The sequence below is a fragment of the Artemia sp. Qi Xiang Cuo genome, chromosome 13 (genome assembly GCF_049724085.1).
Source record: "Artemia sp. Qi Xiang Cuo chromosome 13, ASM4972408v1, whole genome shotgun sequence".
Taxonomy (NCBI): Eukaryota; Metazoa; Arthropoda; class Branchiopoda; order Anostraca; family Artemiidae; genus Artemia; species Artemia sp. Qi Xiang Cuo.
The window spans coordinates 42,269,909-42,287,712 of NC_142806.1; the positions used below are offsets into that span (position 1 = coordinate 42,269,909).

The 17,804-nt window shown below is 36.5% G+C and overlaps 1 protein-coding gene across 3 annotated transcripts in view; it reads right to left on the reverse strand.

Moving 5' to 3' along the window:
• The window catches only part of LOC148945303 (netrin receptor UNC5C-like), a 282,310-nt gene that overhangs the window by 21,274 nt on the left and 243,232 nt on the right, over nt 1-17,804 (reverse strand). For all 3 annotated transcript variants that reach the window (XM_089098698.1, XM_089098696.1, XM_089098697.1), the window contains one exon: nt 11,315-11,416. In XM_089098698.1, coding sequence (XP_088954824.1) covers nt 11,315-11,416 — 102 coding nt within the window. The remainder of the gene's footprint in view (nt 1-11,314; nt 11,417-17,804) is intronic.

A 17,804-nucleotide genomic window follows, 5' to 3' on the forward strand; every position in this document is an offset into this window, starting at 1 on the left:
TTTCGTTTGATGAGTGAACCAGCTGTCGTCTAGTTATTTGCTGTTGGATTGCAACTTTTATTGATTTTGTGATCAAGGTAAGGTTAATACGCTTCTTTGTATTACAACTATTGCTAGTCATACTTGTAGTACATTCAATGGGCTTTGTTTTAGTCACCTTATTATTATTTTTACTTGACGTTTTTGCGTGACCATAACCTCCAAATAATAAGGTGTGCTCCTGGGGCAGACCGTGTGGGGCAATGGGAAAGTACCCCATTCCGCCCCACACTATTTTAATCTGACCAGTCGTTAAAATTGGGTCAGTAACTTTTCTTAATTTATTTTCAGATGGTCCGTGTGTATAAGAAAAAGACAAACAGACTTCCTGGTCAACTGAGGTGATGAAAAATGCAGTTGAAGCGGTTATTTCTGATCGATGTGGCTGCCTGAAGGCTTCTAATTAATTTGACGTTCCCCAAAACTACTCTTGAAAGATACGTTAAGAAAAAAGGGAAAATACTGAGTATCTGATTGATAAAACGTGCTGGGGAATTTCAAACCGTGCTTACCCAAGAACAGGAACTTGAGCTTGTGACGTACTTAAAACTATGGAGGCGCGGTTATTTGGTCGAACGATAAAGGACTTACGTATCTTAGCTTACCAGTTAGCTCAAAGAAATGGCATAGCTCATAGACTTCAAAACGAAATAGCTGGTCAAGATTGGGTCAACCGATTTTTTAAGAGAAATCCTACTTTGTCTATTCGGAAGCCAGGGTCGACATCTGTTGCAAGAGCTCTGGGATTTAATTGAGTGGATGTGGATAGTTTTTTTTTTCACTACCCACTCAATTGGTAGATAAGCACAAACTTACAGCGTCGCAGATATTTAATTGTGATGAAACTGGTGTTTCTGTGAACCCTAAGAACCATTCAAAAACCATTGCTTGTAAGGGTAAGCGACAAGTTGGTGCAATAGCTTCTGCAGAAAGGGGGGGCGTAACTTGCCATATTTGCATGTCTCCAAGGGGATCATACATGCCCCCGATGTTAGTTTTTTCCGAGGGAAGAAAATACGTCTACGCAAGAGATAATGGCGTTTGGTTGCTTTGTTTACCCCCGCATTGTTCTCACAAGTTACAACCGCTCGATGTGTCTTTCATGAAGCCTTTGAGCCTTCACTACGCTGACGAGCTTCGAAAGTGGCTCCGTTACAACCCAGGGGAATTCGTAACGCTGTTTCAAATTTCAACGCTCTTCGGATCAGCGTTTATCCAAATCGCCTCTATGAATACTGCAATTAAGAGGTTTAAAGCAACATAAATTTGACCACCTAACCCAGCCATATTCTCTGATTCAGATTTCCTACCAGCTGACACACTGACACCAAACAAGCTGGACCTTCAACCCAAAAAGCGATTGAGGAACCTACAACGACAAAGAAATAAGAAGTGGGAAAATCTTCGTCTAGCTCATCTGTTAATAAAGAACATCCCCACACTTGTGGTGATAGGGGCGAAGATGTTACAGTTTCTAGCCCTACCGTCGGTGTTAATGGCATCCCAGCTAAAAATTTTCAATTTAATATGGATGACAAGGCTACTCCAGGATTCTCTTGGATGACAAATGACGTGAATGACTCCCCAACTGCATTTATTGTTACGCCTGAAAATTTAATTCCTATTCCAAAAGTCAGAGGAAGTGCGAAAAGGACGAATCGAAGGAGGGGGAAGACGGGAGTTATAACTGATTCACCATACAAAAATGAGTTAGAGGATGCTCTAAAAGCAAAAAAGGAAAAGGAGATTGCCAAGACAGAAAGAGCACTGAAGATACTTTTTAAGAAAGAAAACAAAACAGACACTCTAAAAACAAAGGGAAAGTGCCTGAATAAGAGTGAAAAAGTGCCAAGAAAAAAAAAACAAGAAGATAAAGAAACAACCTGAAACTTACGGCAGTGATTCTGACGAGTTTTCCGACTGTGAATGTTTATATTGTTTTGAGTTTTACTCAAGGTCAACTGAGGGTTGGTTGCCTGTTCTGTATGTAAAAAATGGGCTCACAATTCCTGTGCAGGAATTGATAGCGAGGACGATGAGACTATCCTTGTATGTGAATTTTGTAATTCGGAATGAGATTAATTTGATGAAAGGAAATGTTTAAACTAGTTTTGTTGGCTTAAGCAAAATGGATAAAAAGTCAAATTATAGTTTTATTTCTAATAACCAGATTAAATAATTAATTTAATTAATCATAATCAGATTAATTTGATGAAAGAATATGTTTAAACTAGTTTTGTTGGCTTAAGCAAAATGGACAAAAAGCCAAATTATAGTTTTATTTTTAATAATCAGATTAATTAATTAACTTAATTAATCATAATCAGATTAATTTGATGAAAGAATATGTTTCAACTAGTTCTGTTGGCTTAAGCAAAATGGATAAAAAGCCAAATTATAGTTTTATTTCTAATAACCAGATTAATTAATTAATTTAATTAATCATAATCAGATTAATTTGATGAAAGAAAAAGTTTAAAATAGAGTTGTTCCCTTAATTAAAATAAATAAAAAGCCAAATAACAGTTTTACCTATTCAAATATACTGTTTTAACTACCACCCTGTTCTGCCCCGGATACGGGCCAGAACGGGGTATTTGACTTTTTTTATATTTTAATTAAATAAATAATAATTGTGCTCACTTCTTACAATATGAGTGTGAAACTTTATTTACAACAATACAATGCACTTTTATGAAAATTTGTAGCCTTATATATTGACTCCTTCTAATTAATAAAAATCATTTTAAACTTAGTACCCCGTTCCACCCCGGGTTCCCAGTATCTTTGCACATTTTACCATGTAGTTAGGGGTATTGCTTCTAAAAAAAAAAGAATATTCAATCTACTCTTGAAGCGCAAAAATTTGTTTGGTAATTTTTATTATTACTATTCAATTTCAGAAAATTTAGCCCAGTTTCCTTAAGTATAAAGTCAAGGCTCAAGACTCAAATGACACTTAAATCTAAAAGCAAATGTGAAAATTTGATTTAATTGACTTGGCTTCTGAGCGACTCCTATGGAGGGATTTATTTAATACCTGAGGGAAAATCTTGATAGTTATTTCATAAACATTTAAAACTTTTTTCGCAAACTTTCTATTGAATTGAAAATACAACTCTTTGCCTTGTATAAAAGTGATTATTATTTATTTTATTTTTTTGGTTTGGCTTGATATTTTCTTAGTTATGGTTGGTTAAAGTTTTTTGGAACGGAACAGAGCTATCTTTTGATGGCTTGGTATCTGATTTCACCAAGCGAAAAGACACTAGAAAAAAAGAAGAAAAAACTCTAAATTTGTGGTCTTCTGGATTTCATAAACCTTCGCTGATTTTCTAACACGAATAAAAGGAACAAAACCAAAAATTAAAAAACTCGAAGAACTCTAGGTCATATAATGGGCCATCGTAACTTCAACAAAGTCTATATAAGTACCTAAGCAAAAACCAGCTATCCATGCAAAGTGAAGGAAATTGGCTACTGGTGTAAGAACTTGAACAGCTAGCTGGCAGTGTGACGGCTTCTAGTACCTTAGACCAGTGGTTCTCAAACTATGGTGCACATACCCCTTAGGGGTAAACAAATTTTTTTAGGGGGTACGCGGCCGGGCAACAAAAAACAACAACCCTTTAACTATAAGACTGGCAATTTTGATTTTATTTTAGCTACAGTTTACTTAGTAACTGTAACTGAGAAGGGGTACCTAAAATGTTTTATGGGTAAAAGGGGTACAGTGCTGAAATAAGTTTGAGAACCACTGCCTTAGACAAACCGATAAATTTGGCGATTAACTCACTACTGAGATAGCTAAGAAATAGACATAAACTTAGACTCAGAATTTCATCCGGAATTCAAATATAACATTCATTTGCGTCAGAAATGAGCTTACTCCTACCTCCATCCCATTGTGCAAATATATATACCATGAGTTGTAGGCTATATAGGCCTATGCATTGAATTCTCCGTAGAAATAGTTCTTATATCTACGTTATTATAGTTCTTATATGCACAGAAAATTAGTTTTTTTTTCCTTTGGGTCTCTCCATGAACTGGCAAAGTGGTTGACGTTGCAACTATATGATGTTTAACTTGGCCTGACATTTGATTGGCTTAATTAAATTTTAACTGAAAAAGCCAAGTCCCAAATCAATTTTGTAAGACTCCACGCTTGTTATTTTGTGCTGTAGTTAAATTGGTATTGATCTCATGGACTCAAGGCCATATCCAGGGGAGTAGGGGTTTTGAACACTCCCCACCTCAAAATATTCGTCCAGCACGTAAAAAACGCAACAAAAATGAATGTAAACAACTTTTTGATGCGTTTTTGAAGTTTTTTTTGTACCCCCTTCCCCGAAAAGAATTCTTTTGTACCCTCCCCCCTAAATGAAAAAATCCTGGATACGGCCCTTACATGACTACATGTAAAAGAAACCCTATAGAATTCTGAAAACTACTTTAAAACATTCTAAAATACCTACTTATATCAATCCTCAAGGTCGCTTAAATTCACTGTATCGCCAACCCCACCCCACATCAGAAATATATATATATATATACATACATATATATATATATATATATATATATATATATATATATATATATATATATATATATATATATATATATATATATATATATATATATATATATATATATGTATACATATATATGCACCCCACCCCACCTAATGGACTAATATATAGCCCAAATTATACATATTCATAATATTTTCGATGGCGCGACTATTTTCTTCCTGTCGCTTCTTTAGCGTTTGTCGTTAAATCAATAAGAAGAAAAGAGTAGCGCTATTGAACATATTAAGAGTATATATAACTTGAGCTACATGTTTCTCCATTAGAGTGGGGGGGGCAAAGTGACCTTTAGGAATCATATAAGTAAGCATTTTAGAATGTTTTAAAGTAGTTTTCGGAGCTTTATAAAGTTTCATTTAGACCTGCTTAACACATCTTCGATGGGTTAAGCAGGAAAAATAGTTCTACTAAACCAAGATAAACATCATTAAGCTATTACAACTAAAAATTTGCTTCGACGTTTAGTTGCCTGGCATCAACACACAGGCAAACACTACTACCCCATCTACACCCTGGTCAAAGCTCGGCTTAGATCATCTCCAAAGAGACTCCTGCAGCTGTCGAGTATTTTTTTCTCGGTATTACAGGAAATATACAAACAAAACTATGGGCAAAGGTTCTATACAGTAGCAGTGCTGCATCATGTTGTAAAAGAGAACTTACTGAACTATTAAAAAGAACGAGCTTTTATCAGTTTTTCAATTAGTATATTTATGTGTGTAATTCTTAAATATAAAAATAAATATTCAAAATTGAATACCCATTACGATCACCAACTTGGTAGACAATTAACCATATCTTACTTGGTGGCAGCTTGGTACATATACTAGCATAAAATATATATTTTAATACATTTCTGAAAACAGAGGTAGGATAAGAGGGGAATAATAGCGGTCAGAAGCAGGGGCGGATCCAGGATTACTTTAGGGGGGAGGGGGGGGCAAAATAGGTTGATCCGATAAACTTGCGTTATGAGCAAGTTTAATTAACGCAAACTTGCGTTAATTAAGTAAACTATACCACTTCAGACCATGTTAGGGGGCGCCCGCCCCCCTCGGCCCTCCCCTGGATCCACCACTGGTCAGAAGGAGTCTCAACAGGAAAAAAATATGGCCCAAAAGTGTAGTTTTTCATGTTTTCACCCTCCCCCCTCCCCTCCATCCCACGAAGATCTCCGATAATAACACACTCCAAAATCCAGACATTTGAGACCTCACAGACGATACCAAAAGGACAATCATTAAGAAATACAGACGGGGGGAGTCCCAGAATCTGGAAAGGGCTATTGGGTATTAAGACTTTGAAGTGAGATATAGGCGTTTTCTATGTAATTTTTGGGTATAAATCAACTGCTTACACAAGAATATCTACAAAAAGAGCAGTAATTAAAGCTAATCAATGTGGCTTGCAAACAGCTAGCACATCCACCAGTAGAGACGATAAAAAGCAACATCTACACCCCCCCCCCCCCTCCAGCCCACAATGGCTCCCACTGGCCCTGTTGCCTGGTAAAGAAATGACTCCTTTTTATAAATATACTGCGTAAAAAAAAGAATTATACTCACCTAGCCTACTGTTTCCATTATTGAACGCGATCAAGTGATACTTGATAGTAAAATGACCAACAGTTTAAACCTAAATGGTGAAGAAATCAACACAAGTTTTCCATAAATTATCTTCAATTTTCCCAGACGGAATTTATTAATTATAGCCCCTTCCCCATAAAGTTTTATCGCTTCCCGCTTAAAGCAGTTTGAGCAGATAGTATCAAAAAAGAGGAACGAGCCGTCATATTTTTAACTCCCCACTCAAAAGGCCAACTCGGAGATAACCTTTCTATGGCTGGCAAATATTTGAATAGTCTGCAAGATGAACTATAGATGTCCAGAGTACATCAGTCTTATTTTGATGGATTGGAAAGCTTGCAATATAGACTAGAAAATTAGCCACAATCCATGCCAGGCGCTTTTTTTTTTCATCTTCATTAATATTAGATATTGAGAACCCCAACAGTCCCAAATTTCACTATAGACGGGGAGTGTGTACTTTTGAATTTATTTCGAGGAGCCATACCTGGGGGGGGGGAGATAAAACTCGGAAATGCGAAATAAGTGGTAAATATAACAAATTATGGGAGTCACATTGATCTTTGAGGGGGAGGGGGCAATATGTGTGTTCCAGTGGCTGACGAAAAAGTGATTTTTTTTCGCTATTTTATCTAGCAAGTAGTAGTTAGTGTGGCTACTATCAGCCTAACAGAAGCAGATGAACCTGTCGGTAGAGCTTCTGTGTCTCGTGAGGTGCCAACTACAGACACTTCCATGAATTGCTATAACCTTTTCTGAGGATAAACGTACAATATGTTACTATTTTTCTCCTATGCAGCAATGTCGGTATGGAGTTTTTTTTTCACTATTGAGGCTAATTATCTATACAACTGGTAATTAAGATAAGTTCCGAGGCTAGCGACAAAACATACAAATATCAATAGTACTATGCATTCCTGCTATAGACAGTTACAAATTTTAAAAAATCCTAGGAGTTCCGTCAAATCCCCCCCCCCCTCACTATGTGTATAGACATGATATTTCAAAATCTTCAGTTTTACAGCTTCTTGAAATTTTATTTCGACTTAACAAAATCTTTGTTTTGTTGTGACAAACATTATATGAACTACCATTAATATAAAACTAATTTCTTAATTTTATTATTTTTGCCAATGAACAAAGGGCTTGCCGATCTTGAGCCGACACAGAGATTATTGTTTATTTTATGACATCAATCTGCAAGGCAGGGAGAAAGACGAATAAATTTAATTGCAGTTTCGTGCTTATGTTAGTGCACACAGACACGCACATTTGGTGGTCGTTTTTGTCAGAACACTTAATAATTCAAATCGCAGATTAAAAGAAACTTTTGACAGCAAAATTTGTAGTCAAGTCAAATTTTTGTCATTTTTATGATTTACGGGTTCACTTAAGATAAGAAGTAATCAGGAATTTTAATCACAAAACCAAAGTAGTGGGAACAAAACCTTTTTTATTTTTTTCAAGAGAGCCTAAATATTTCATGGATGGCTGTTAGCAATATTAGTCTTGGTAGCAAATCCCTAAATATTCCGTCTTATTCAAGTCAAACACTATTTCTGAAACAAGCTTTAACTTTTTTTTTGCCCTTGGACTTTCATATTACAAATATTGACGTCAGATTGTCACCGACAGTTTAAATAAAATCTTAAATAGCCAATAGTGTTTCAGTAGGATATCCACACTGCGACCCGAATTATTAGTTATCATTTAAATATAATAAATTTAGGACTATTCTCTTAATGCCAATGTACGTAAAGTTAGTATAGTGGGGAGATAGCGGAGAGGGCATGAGCCAATGACCAAACTTGTGGTCAACCAAACATAGAAATCGAGTTTGAAACAAGGCGTGATTTTACCAGTATTTGCCTACCAGATATTGCGCGGTGGGCTCAGAAAGACCGTATCCAGGGGGAGGTTAAGGGGTTTGACCCCCCCTCGAAATGTTTGTCCGACTCGTAAAAACGTACAAAAGTGAATATAAACAAATTTTTGATGCGTTAAAATAATCCCCCCCCCGAAAAAAACCCTTTTGTAACCCCCTCCCCCCAAAAAATTATGGATATGGCCCTGGAGCTCAGTAATCCCTATTAAAAAATAAATTGTGTAAATCCAAAACCACGTGGGAATTTTATTTGGTGTTTCTTTATATTCAGGGCAGTAATATTTCAGCCCTAGAGGTTCCAATGATTTAGGTTTAATGAATAATAGGGATTACGGGCTGAATGGACACACTTATGACCCTTCAATCTTAATTTATTCTGCTAAAATGCATCTATTAAGTCCATGTTATCTTGAAAATTATCTCCGATCCCGAATATGGTGCTATTGCCAGATCATTTTGGCCCTTGGCCCTTGGCACTCACAAAGGCACTAGAACTCTTAATTAGCTCCAATCCAGATATCGTGGTGCCGACAGATCATTTTAGCCCTTTCACAGAAGCCCTAGAACTCTTAATTTAGGACGGAACAGACCCTTCACTTAGTTTCTACAACCATCTGTTCTCCATGATAGGGCAGTAAAAAAACAGTACATGGGTGGCATTTTGCTCTTTACTAAGTCTACACTAGTGCATAGACTATTACTATCTGTAATGACCGTTCATTTCTATATCGACTGAATTTATGTTTAAGAATGAACTAACCATTGCATAGCAGTGGGGCCTTTTAAAGCTGGGAGGTTACATTCATAGCTTTTTGATAGTTCTAAACTATCACTACAACAAAACTTCAGCTCGATAGTGTTTTGGGCCTATTCGGGTCAAGATTACTACTTGCGGTACTTAACGGAAAAAATCAGTCCTTTATTTTAGCACAATCCCGTTTTGTTACTAAAAAAAGACACTGGAACTTTAGGTTTGGCCGCATTTAGATTGGGTGCATTCAGGTAATCCCATTCTCACTATTCTATCATAAGTGGTTCAGTGTGATCCTCCCAGGGGATAGAAAACTTCCAAAAAAAAGAAACAAAAATTTGTGACTATCTTTACCGGGACAATGGGAAATGGGATAATTGTTAATAAGGGCATACATCCCAGGCTGTAGGGTTTTCAGACATGTTAGATTTGATATTACAATTTTCCCCGAAATATCAATTCATTTTGGAAATGTTTCCCTTTTTACAAACATTATAAATATGTTCTTACGATAACAACTTTTGATGGGTGGCCTTGAACTTAATAAATTGCACCTATTTGCAACCAGCATATAAACACTCTTTGATGCATACGTTTCTGTCAAAATCCCGTTTTCTAGGTTTTGTTCACTACTTATCGAAGGTATATAGCTTTCGCAGAATCAGCTGCTCCAAACCTCTGAACTATTCTAGAATTTTGTGTCCATCGATGGAATTGAAGCAGGTATTTAGCGGAACTGAAGAAACATGAACGAATTGTCTTTTATCAGACTTGGTAAAAATCTCCCAAAAGGGAGCAACATATAGAATGTGGAAAAGGGATAATGAATAAAATAGAAATGAAAGAATGTGTCGGTTGAAGCGCAATTTCGCGGTAACTATGGATGCATATGCAGTGGTAATTCTAGGGGAAATATGGCATATCAGAAGTTGTCAGGTCTGAGAGAGAGTTGAACCGATTGGCCAATATAGGTGATACTTTCAACTGGCTGGACCATAGAGAGACCAAGAGTCACAGATGGGACGAGGCTGCTTTCATTCCAGTTGAAAACGAAAAATTCACACTTACTGCAAGCTATTCAAATTAGTTGTTATAAATGAGATTGAGACTAAATGTTATGCTCCAGCTCATCAGTTCGGCTTTCAGTGTGAATTCGGCTGTCTTAAATTGTCGGTGGTCTTAAATTTAACTTCCCAGTGTTAAATTTAAGACCAAGGTTTAGGTATTCGTCTTGTAGATTTTTAAAAATTTCAGAAGTTGTCCAGTAGTTCGGCTGATATTAAGACGCTTTAACATTGACGCTTTAAAAAAATTTTCCAAAGTATTGTTTATTATCCGTTTTCCTCACAAAGAGGAAAGGTATTATTTTTTCTCCCCTTTCCTTGAAAACTTGATATTTTTCAACACCCAAGGTATGCCTGGGAAGGCATTACTATTGTCTAGTAAGAACTCGAAACAAATTGAAAAGTAGCACACTTCTTGATGCAGCACATAAATACAACCTCGCCTCCACAGCATTTGACACAAGACAAGCATTGATACCATTGGAAATCCAGAAAGATATACATTTTTCTTGGGGATCAACAACATAGTTGTTAAATAGAACGGGAGAAGAATTGCGCCTTGGTAGGCTCCTGTTCGGACAGGGATTCTTCTAGCTCGGAGAATTTTCTCCTCAAATTTTGAAAAAGGGATCTTAAGAAGGACTTGAAGGCGAAAATACATGTCACTAAAAACCTTCATGGTGTAACAATTTACACTGCTTTTGGAAGCAAGAAGGAGCATTGCCGCATGGATAAGGTAGCCAAAGGCACGGCAGACATCAAGTCCCCCAAGGAACAGGGACGTTCCTTGACGTGAATCATCAGATTCAATGAGCAACTTAGCAACAGCAGAAAGTGAATCAGGACAACCGAATTCACACTGAAAGGCGAACTGATGAGGTGGATCATAATATTTAGTCTCAATCTCATCTATAACATCTATAACAACTAATTTGAGTAGTTTTCACATAGGCGGAAACGAAGTGCATTGAGCAGTAGTTTCACTCTTCTTGGGAATAGGCGTGACATCACCAATACAGAATGACAAGAGGATAAATACCTAGGGTGAGGATCATATGTGTGAGCAATGCTAGTTGCTGCACGAGGGAGGGCCACCAAGTTTATGCAAACCGTAAACTCCATCAATACTGGAAGACAGATTAACAGAAAGATTACTTCATATAAAAAGTATTGACAGGACTTTAAAAAAAGTATCTCAATTAATATTTACTACGAGCACTATTTTCCATTTACTATGGGAAAATATTCCTTAGCTGCTGTTGGTTAGCTATGAATGCATGGATTTGCAGCGCATTTGGAACCTAGAAATTTTGCCAGGTACGGTAATTCTGTACAGTGATCTGTCAATAAGACTTTAATAATATGTGTTTATATGATATCCTACTGAGACTTACCTGTCTACTCGCAAGGACTGTGCCAAGAGTCTCCAGTCAGTTCCTCGTACGTTCGGTTGGTCCAGACACAAGCATAGCTGACGTTTAATATTTAGCGGGATCCTAAAAAGTTACAATAGTTTCAACAGAATAGAACAAAAAGTTGCACTGAAAATGTGATTTTAGAAAAATAGAAATGTCGTATTTTATTTTGTTCGACTAATAAACTTACATAGCACTATATAGTGCTGTATACGTAATTAAATAAGGCAACGGTAAACAGTGATCGCCCAGAACAGGTTTTTATTTTTAAGACTTGGCAGGTAAGTATTATCTGAAAATTAATAAGCTTCATGGCTGGAGCAATAGGTGCAACCTAGGAAAGAGCGAACCACTTCCGTATAGAAAATGAAAGTTTAAAGGGTTTTCTAAGAGACTGTCTAGTGAAGAACACTTCTCAATGCACGCTGATGCAGAGATAAGAAGAATTATTCAGATTCCACAGAATCTGAATCGGATTTCACGTCCTAGCCAAGCAGTCAGCCCGCTAGACTTGAAATCCTTTTTCATGACGAAAGGGGTTCAAGTCCTGGTGTCGCTGATTATTTGGTTTAGAACGCAGGTCAGTGACGTGACTGTGTAAACTCAGCCAGACTCGATTCAACTATCAAATGGCACTTGGAGAAATCTGGGGAACGTAAACAGGAAGGATATGTGAAAACACAGGATGTCTGGCCCCCATCCCCCAGTGCACTTTCTGGCTGAAGGGCCATGAAGAGGAGATCAGCACCGCCGGTAGGAATTGTAAAGACTAATACCGTATTCTTTAACTTACCTTACAGAATGATGACCTGAAAGTATGAAAACAAATGTTGAGAATTTCAAAAAAGGGTCCAGAACCCCTTAAATATGACATCATATCTAAAAATAGGCTACTGAAGTCATCGTCGTTGAAAACCATCAATTGGCGGTTTACAGTCATCAATGTTAGAAAACCAGGAAAATTGCATTTTGGCAAACTATTTTTGCACAGCTAGCCTAGTTGGCTATTCTGTTTGCTTTTCTTTTCAAGCCTGTCTTTTCTTGTATCTACTGGCCGACTAGTACATTTCTGAAAATTATTAGTTAGCAATATTTGTTACGTAAAACTTTTGTTTCCAAGGGGTAACGGGGAATTGGTGGCTAACATTGTTAGTTAACAATTGAAGGGCGGAAGATATAATCCTTTTTTTTCCTCATTTCTTTTGTACATTTTTTTCTCCCAGGCGAGCTTCAGACATAATGTAACAATGAGATGGGTTTAATAGCCCCAACTTTCACCGTAGAGACATGTTCACTCTTATTTCTCTCGAGATAATACAAATAACGATATCCAAGTTTATTATTTAACTTTCACATAAACTTTTGTAAACCAAAAAAAAACGAGCAGATTAATTTTAAAAAACGAAAAATTTCTTATGGAAGTGAAGAGCGAAGTTGAAACTTAACGAACAAAACTTATTGCAATGTACCAAAGGCGTCTTCAGGATTTTTGCACGGGGGGGGGGGGGGGTTTACACAAACAAAACTTTAAAAACTACCTCAAAAATTTGTTTATATGCATTTTTGTTACCTTCTTACGAGTCGGAAAAAAATTCGGAGAGGGTTGAAACCCCGAAGCACCCTCTGTGGATGCGGCCTTGCTTCGTACCCAAGGCCGTATCCAGGGGGGTTAGGGGGTTTGAATCTCTCCCGAAATGTTTGTCTGACTCGTCAAAACATAACAAAAATGGATATAAGCACATTTTTAAAGCGCTTTGAATTTTTTTGTGTAACCCTCCACCCCCCAAAAAAAAATCCTTGTGTAAAACACCCCCCGAAAAAAATCCTTGTGTAAAACACCCCCCGAAAAAAATCCTCGATGCGGCTCTGTTCATACCCTATACAGCATGCATCTATAAAACTAGTGAAAATAAACCGAATGATGACATTTCTCTTTATATGTAGAATCGTGCTCAGAAAGTGCTTTAGAATATTTTTCAGGTATATATATATATATATATATATATATATATATATATATATATATATATATATATATATATATATATATAAAGCATTCTTGTCTCTTATAATTGATTTTTGTGCTTTCTGTAAAGCGCTAGTTGTGCCTCATACTACAAACATACCAAATTTATCATCCTGGAGGCCTGTATTAATTTCATATATCTACCAGTGATCGTAGAATTTTTTGCGGTCAATGTAGAAACATGTACTTGTGTATTATCCCAACCACACTCAAGAAGTGGAATTAGGTTAAGCATAATGAAATATACCAAAATCTGATGAAAATATAATATTTTAGCAACAAAATTATGGAAAGGACACAGAATTGTGGAACCCAGAAGGCATTATATGAAATAACTAACCAAACCACCTATACATATTATATATTTAATCAAAATATACCGGCATAGTAGTTTATCTAACTCAGGCTAATCTAATTATAACCGAATACAGACAGAAACGGATTTTACTCAGATCAACAACTTGAGTGTGGTCGGGATAATTTACAAGTACCAAGAAGCATCTCTAATAATACAATTAGCTTTTTTACGCTGGAATACCTCTATTTTGTTCTTTTCTGAAGTTAATCAAAAGCGTTACTCTGTTAACACTGACGTTAATATGCAGACAAGGCCGCATCCAAGAGAGGGGTTAGGTTTTCACCCCCCCCCCCAAATGTTTGTCCGACTCGCAAAAACGTAACAAAATGAATATAAAAAAAAATGTTTATGCTTTTTTAGAGCATCTTTTTGTAGCCCCACCCCCGAAAAAACCGTTTTGTAATCCCCCCCCCCTTCCCTGAAAAAGATTCTGGATACGGTCCTGTCTGCAGATACATAAAAGCGCACTTTGCAAACTTGTTATCACGGCGCTGTGCTTTTCTTCCCCTATAAAATAGCCACTGAAACTTCCTTGGAATCGATGACAAAGAAACGAATACTAACCTCTGTTCTCTTGACCAATTTTTCATTTCCCGATTAAAGGTTTTCCTGAAAACGAACTATGAGAACGGAACCAATTTATAGATTCTATGCAATGATTTCGGAGTTAAGGCTTCAATCATCACGAGCAGCGTTTAAGGCATAGTAGATATTTATCTTTAGATGTTTAAGGACCTAAATATTACATTTAAAGAAGTTTTATATATATATTTAATAAACTTTGCTTAGGGTCGTCTACTTTACTTAGACTAATGGCATATGTTGTAAACGTTTCAAGTTTGTTTTAAATATAACAATTCTATACGAAACTTTGAAAAACGATATATTATTCCACATTTTAGGAACAAGAACTAGAAACTTGATCGAGTAACTTATTTCAATATTTAACTGATAAAAATTTCACAGGAGGGGAGGGCAAAAAATTAATGTTAGCGTTTTTAACCAAAATGAACAGATCACCTGTTAGTGCAGCTGAGATATTATTTCTGGGAGTGAGATAAAAGAAATTTTGACTCATTTTAGAACAAGAATGTCAACTTGAGAAGTAAAAAGAAAGGTGAAAACAGACAAGTATCTCAGATCAAGCCGGGCTTTCCGGTGAACTTTTCTTACAAAAAAAACTACGTGTTTTCCATCGAAGCCTTTCAGTTCAAAACTTCTTCCGCCTTCCCGCTATATTACTTATTCAAGAAAATGTTTGCAAATTCTTACAAGCAAGCTTCCAACAAGTTAACTTCTGGAGTAAAACCTTGACAAGCTTCAAACTCATAAGCTATTTTCTATCTTCCCCCCTAAGGACCCTTCGTTCTTATCTAGTAAGTATTGTTGTGTTGCGTTGTTAGCACTGCAGATCCGATATTTCCTAGAAAATGTTTACAATGCGCAGTTATCGAAGCTACGTGGCTCCGTTTTTTCTTCTTCTTCTTTTGAGAGCAATCATATTATTCGAATTAGTGTCATTGTTCTTATTTAAGGTTTTATTAGTGTGTCTTATTACGAGTTACACGCGTTTTTTCCCTTTTTCGGTGACATGTTTCCAAACATAATAACAGTAGCCTACTTAGACCAATTCACCGGGGCTTGCCGAGTTTAAGGGGATGGGCTTTAAATGACAGGCTCAACAAAAAACGACACAAGAACTATTGAATTAACAGAGTCAATATATTTTCAATCCATGACATTCCAGGGCTCTCCAAGTTTACTTATGACGGAGAGTTAGCTAAGTGTTTTAAATACAAAACAACTAAATATTGTATCATGTCTATGCCTCCTTCTTTATTTTGTACTTAATACACAGAAGAACTAGAAGTAGTATACCTCGAGCAAGCCTTCTTTCTTTGCTTCTACAGCATATTATGCAAAAATAGTTCGAGCACTAAATGGATCTCCCGACAGATTTGACTAGAGATAAAAAAGAAACAACAACTACAGAAACATGAATAATGCATCAAGCCGATATAAACAATCAAACATATTATTACAACACTTTAATCGGACGATCTATGCTTTATTTGGTTTCTTCCGCACTATCCAAACCTTTGGCGGAAGTTTTAAGGTTCGGGTGGAGGGAAGAAGACTGTACCCAAGGGGCATGTGGACTCAAGGCCGTATCCAGGGGGAAGTAGGGGGTTTGACTCCCCCCTCCCGAAATGTTTGTCCGACTCGCAAAAAATTACAAAAACGAAAATGAACAAATTTTTTATGCGTTTTTTGAAGTTTTTTTGTGAACTGTCTAATTTTCCTTTAGTACCCCCGAAAAAAAAATCCTGGATACGGTCCTGTGTGGGCTCTTCAAAACATTTTCCCTATAGTAATTTAGTATTAGCGCATCATCATTACCAGAACCGAACGTGAAATGCTGCATCTAACATTGCTTAGGAAAATGAGTTTTTGTGCTCCTCAGAGTCCTCCAAGCTCCAAGTCAATGAGGTCCCTAATCACCGGGTAGAGTCGCAGAGGAATATTTACTTCGATAAACTTAGAGGAGACGTCCAAATGCTTTGCAATTTTACAGGTTTTCTTTAAAATTTGACTTCCTTTTAAAAAAGTTATTCTTTTTAAACTTCCTTTTAAAGATCTACATTGCATTCCCCAAACAAAAAGGTGTATTTAACACTTTTTTAAGAACAAAAAACTATTCAAAAAGGGAAAATTATTCTTTTTGGTTCACAACATTAAGAAAATATGAGATACGTCCTTTCATTTTGGGCACGGTGATATGTTGAAAGGCATGATTAGGGGAAAAAATAATCAAGAAGATACTGGTCTCCTTTTTTCTGCTTCCACAGAGGATATCTTTTTATTTCCAGTTTTGGAAGAAGAAGAAGACAGCGCACTAATTGCTTCCTTAAGGAATACGGTCCCTTTTCCAAGAGAGATTTGCAGTCAAGATAAAAAATTATTTCCGGAATAACTACTCCTTGGATTGCCAAACGGATGTGCACCTGCTTCATCCAATCAAAGAGAGAGCCTGTTTGGTATTATATCACTGCCCTATAAGGGAAACTTCTCTGTTCACTTTTTGTACTCCTTTTCCTTTTACATCATCTAGGAGCGGTAACAACTTATCTTGAAAACCCCGGCTCTCAGAAGTGCTCTTTTTATTGAAGAAGAAGAAGAAAAACTTCTTCTTGGAAACTGGAAACTTTGCAACAGAAATGATAGGAAATGGCAAAAAGCTGAAATAAAGCTGGAACGTGGCTTCAGTTCTAAGCTAATTTTAACTTCAACTGGATATACAGACAGCTGATAGCATAATAGAAACATGGAGTAATTGGTTATATTAACATAATCAGTTCGCAAAGAAATAGCATTTGACTTCTTGTACAGAAGACAACCAAAAACAGATATCCGAGGTTAGTGGTCCATGGATGTGGGGTCAGCTATCCAGGACCATTTGTTTTTTTTAGTCGTTCATGCAAAAATTGATGAAATTATCCATTTTTGACAATGAGTGTAGGTTTCAGCTGGTGCGATGACTTCAGAACTTATCCACTTCCCACGGGATATTTTGTTTCCTTACCTTTAAACGCCAACTAAATTTTGTTAGGAAGAACGCGAGAGTGTTAGGAAGAAAGGCGACAAATTAATACTTTAATAGATACAAAAAAAAAATAAAAAAATACCGAGATGAATGATGAGCTAAAATCTTTTTTCCGCTTTTCTGTTGAAATAGAATTCTGGATGTGAATTTGAAATTTTCTGTAACGTAGACTAAAAAATTATTTAAATGTTGGCGTGTGGCCTACCTCAGCAGCCACTGAGATTTAAAAAATTATGAAACCACAAAAAAAGACAATCAGCTTGATAAGCAGTGACTCACTAAAGTAAAAAAATACTTCCCTTATAAAATCGGTTGTCCGCAGAGTTTCTAAAATGCAGATATTGGGTTACGAATAGAAGAACAAGGATTTGCACGACTAACTACTTCTGAGGTTTCATGGAAATTAACAGAAAATTGAGGCTTATTTTGTTTTAGTAATTAAAAAACACCAGGAGAATGTTTGACGAACACCTGTGATCCA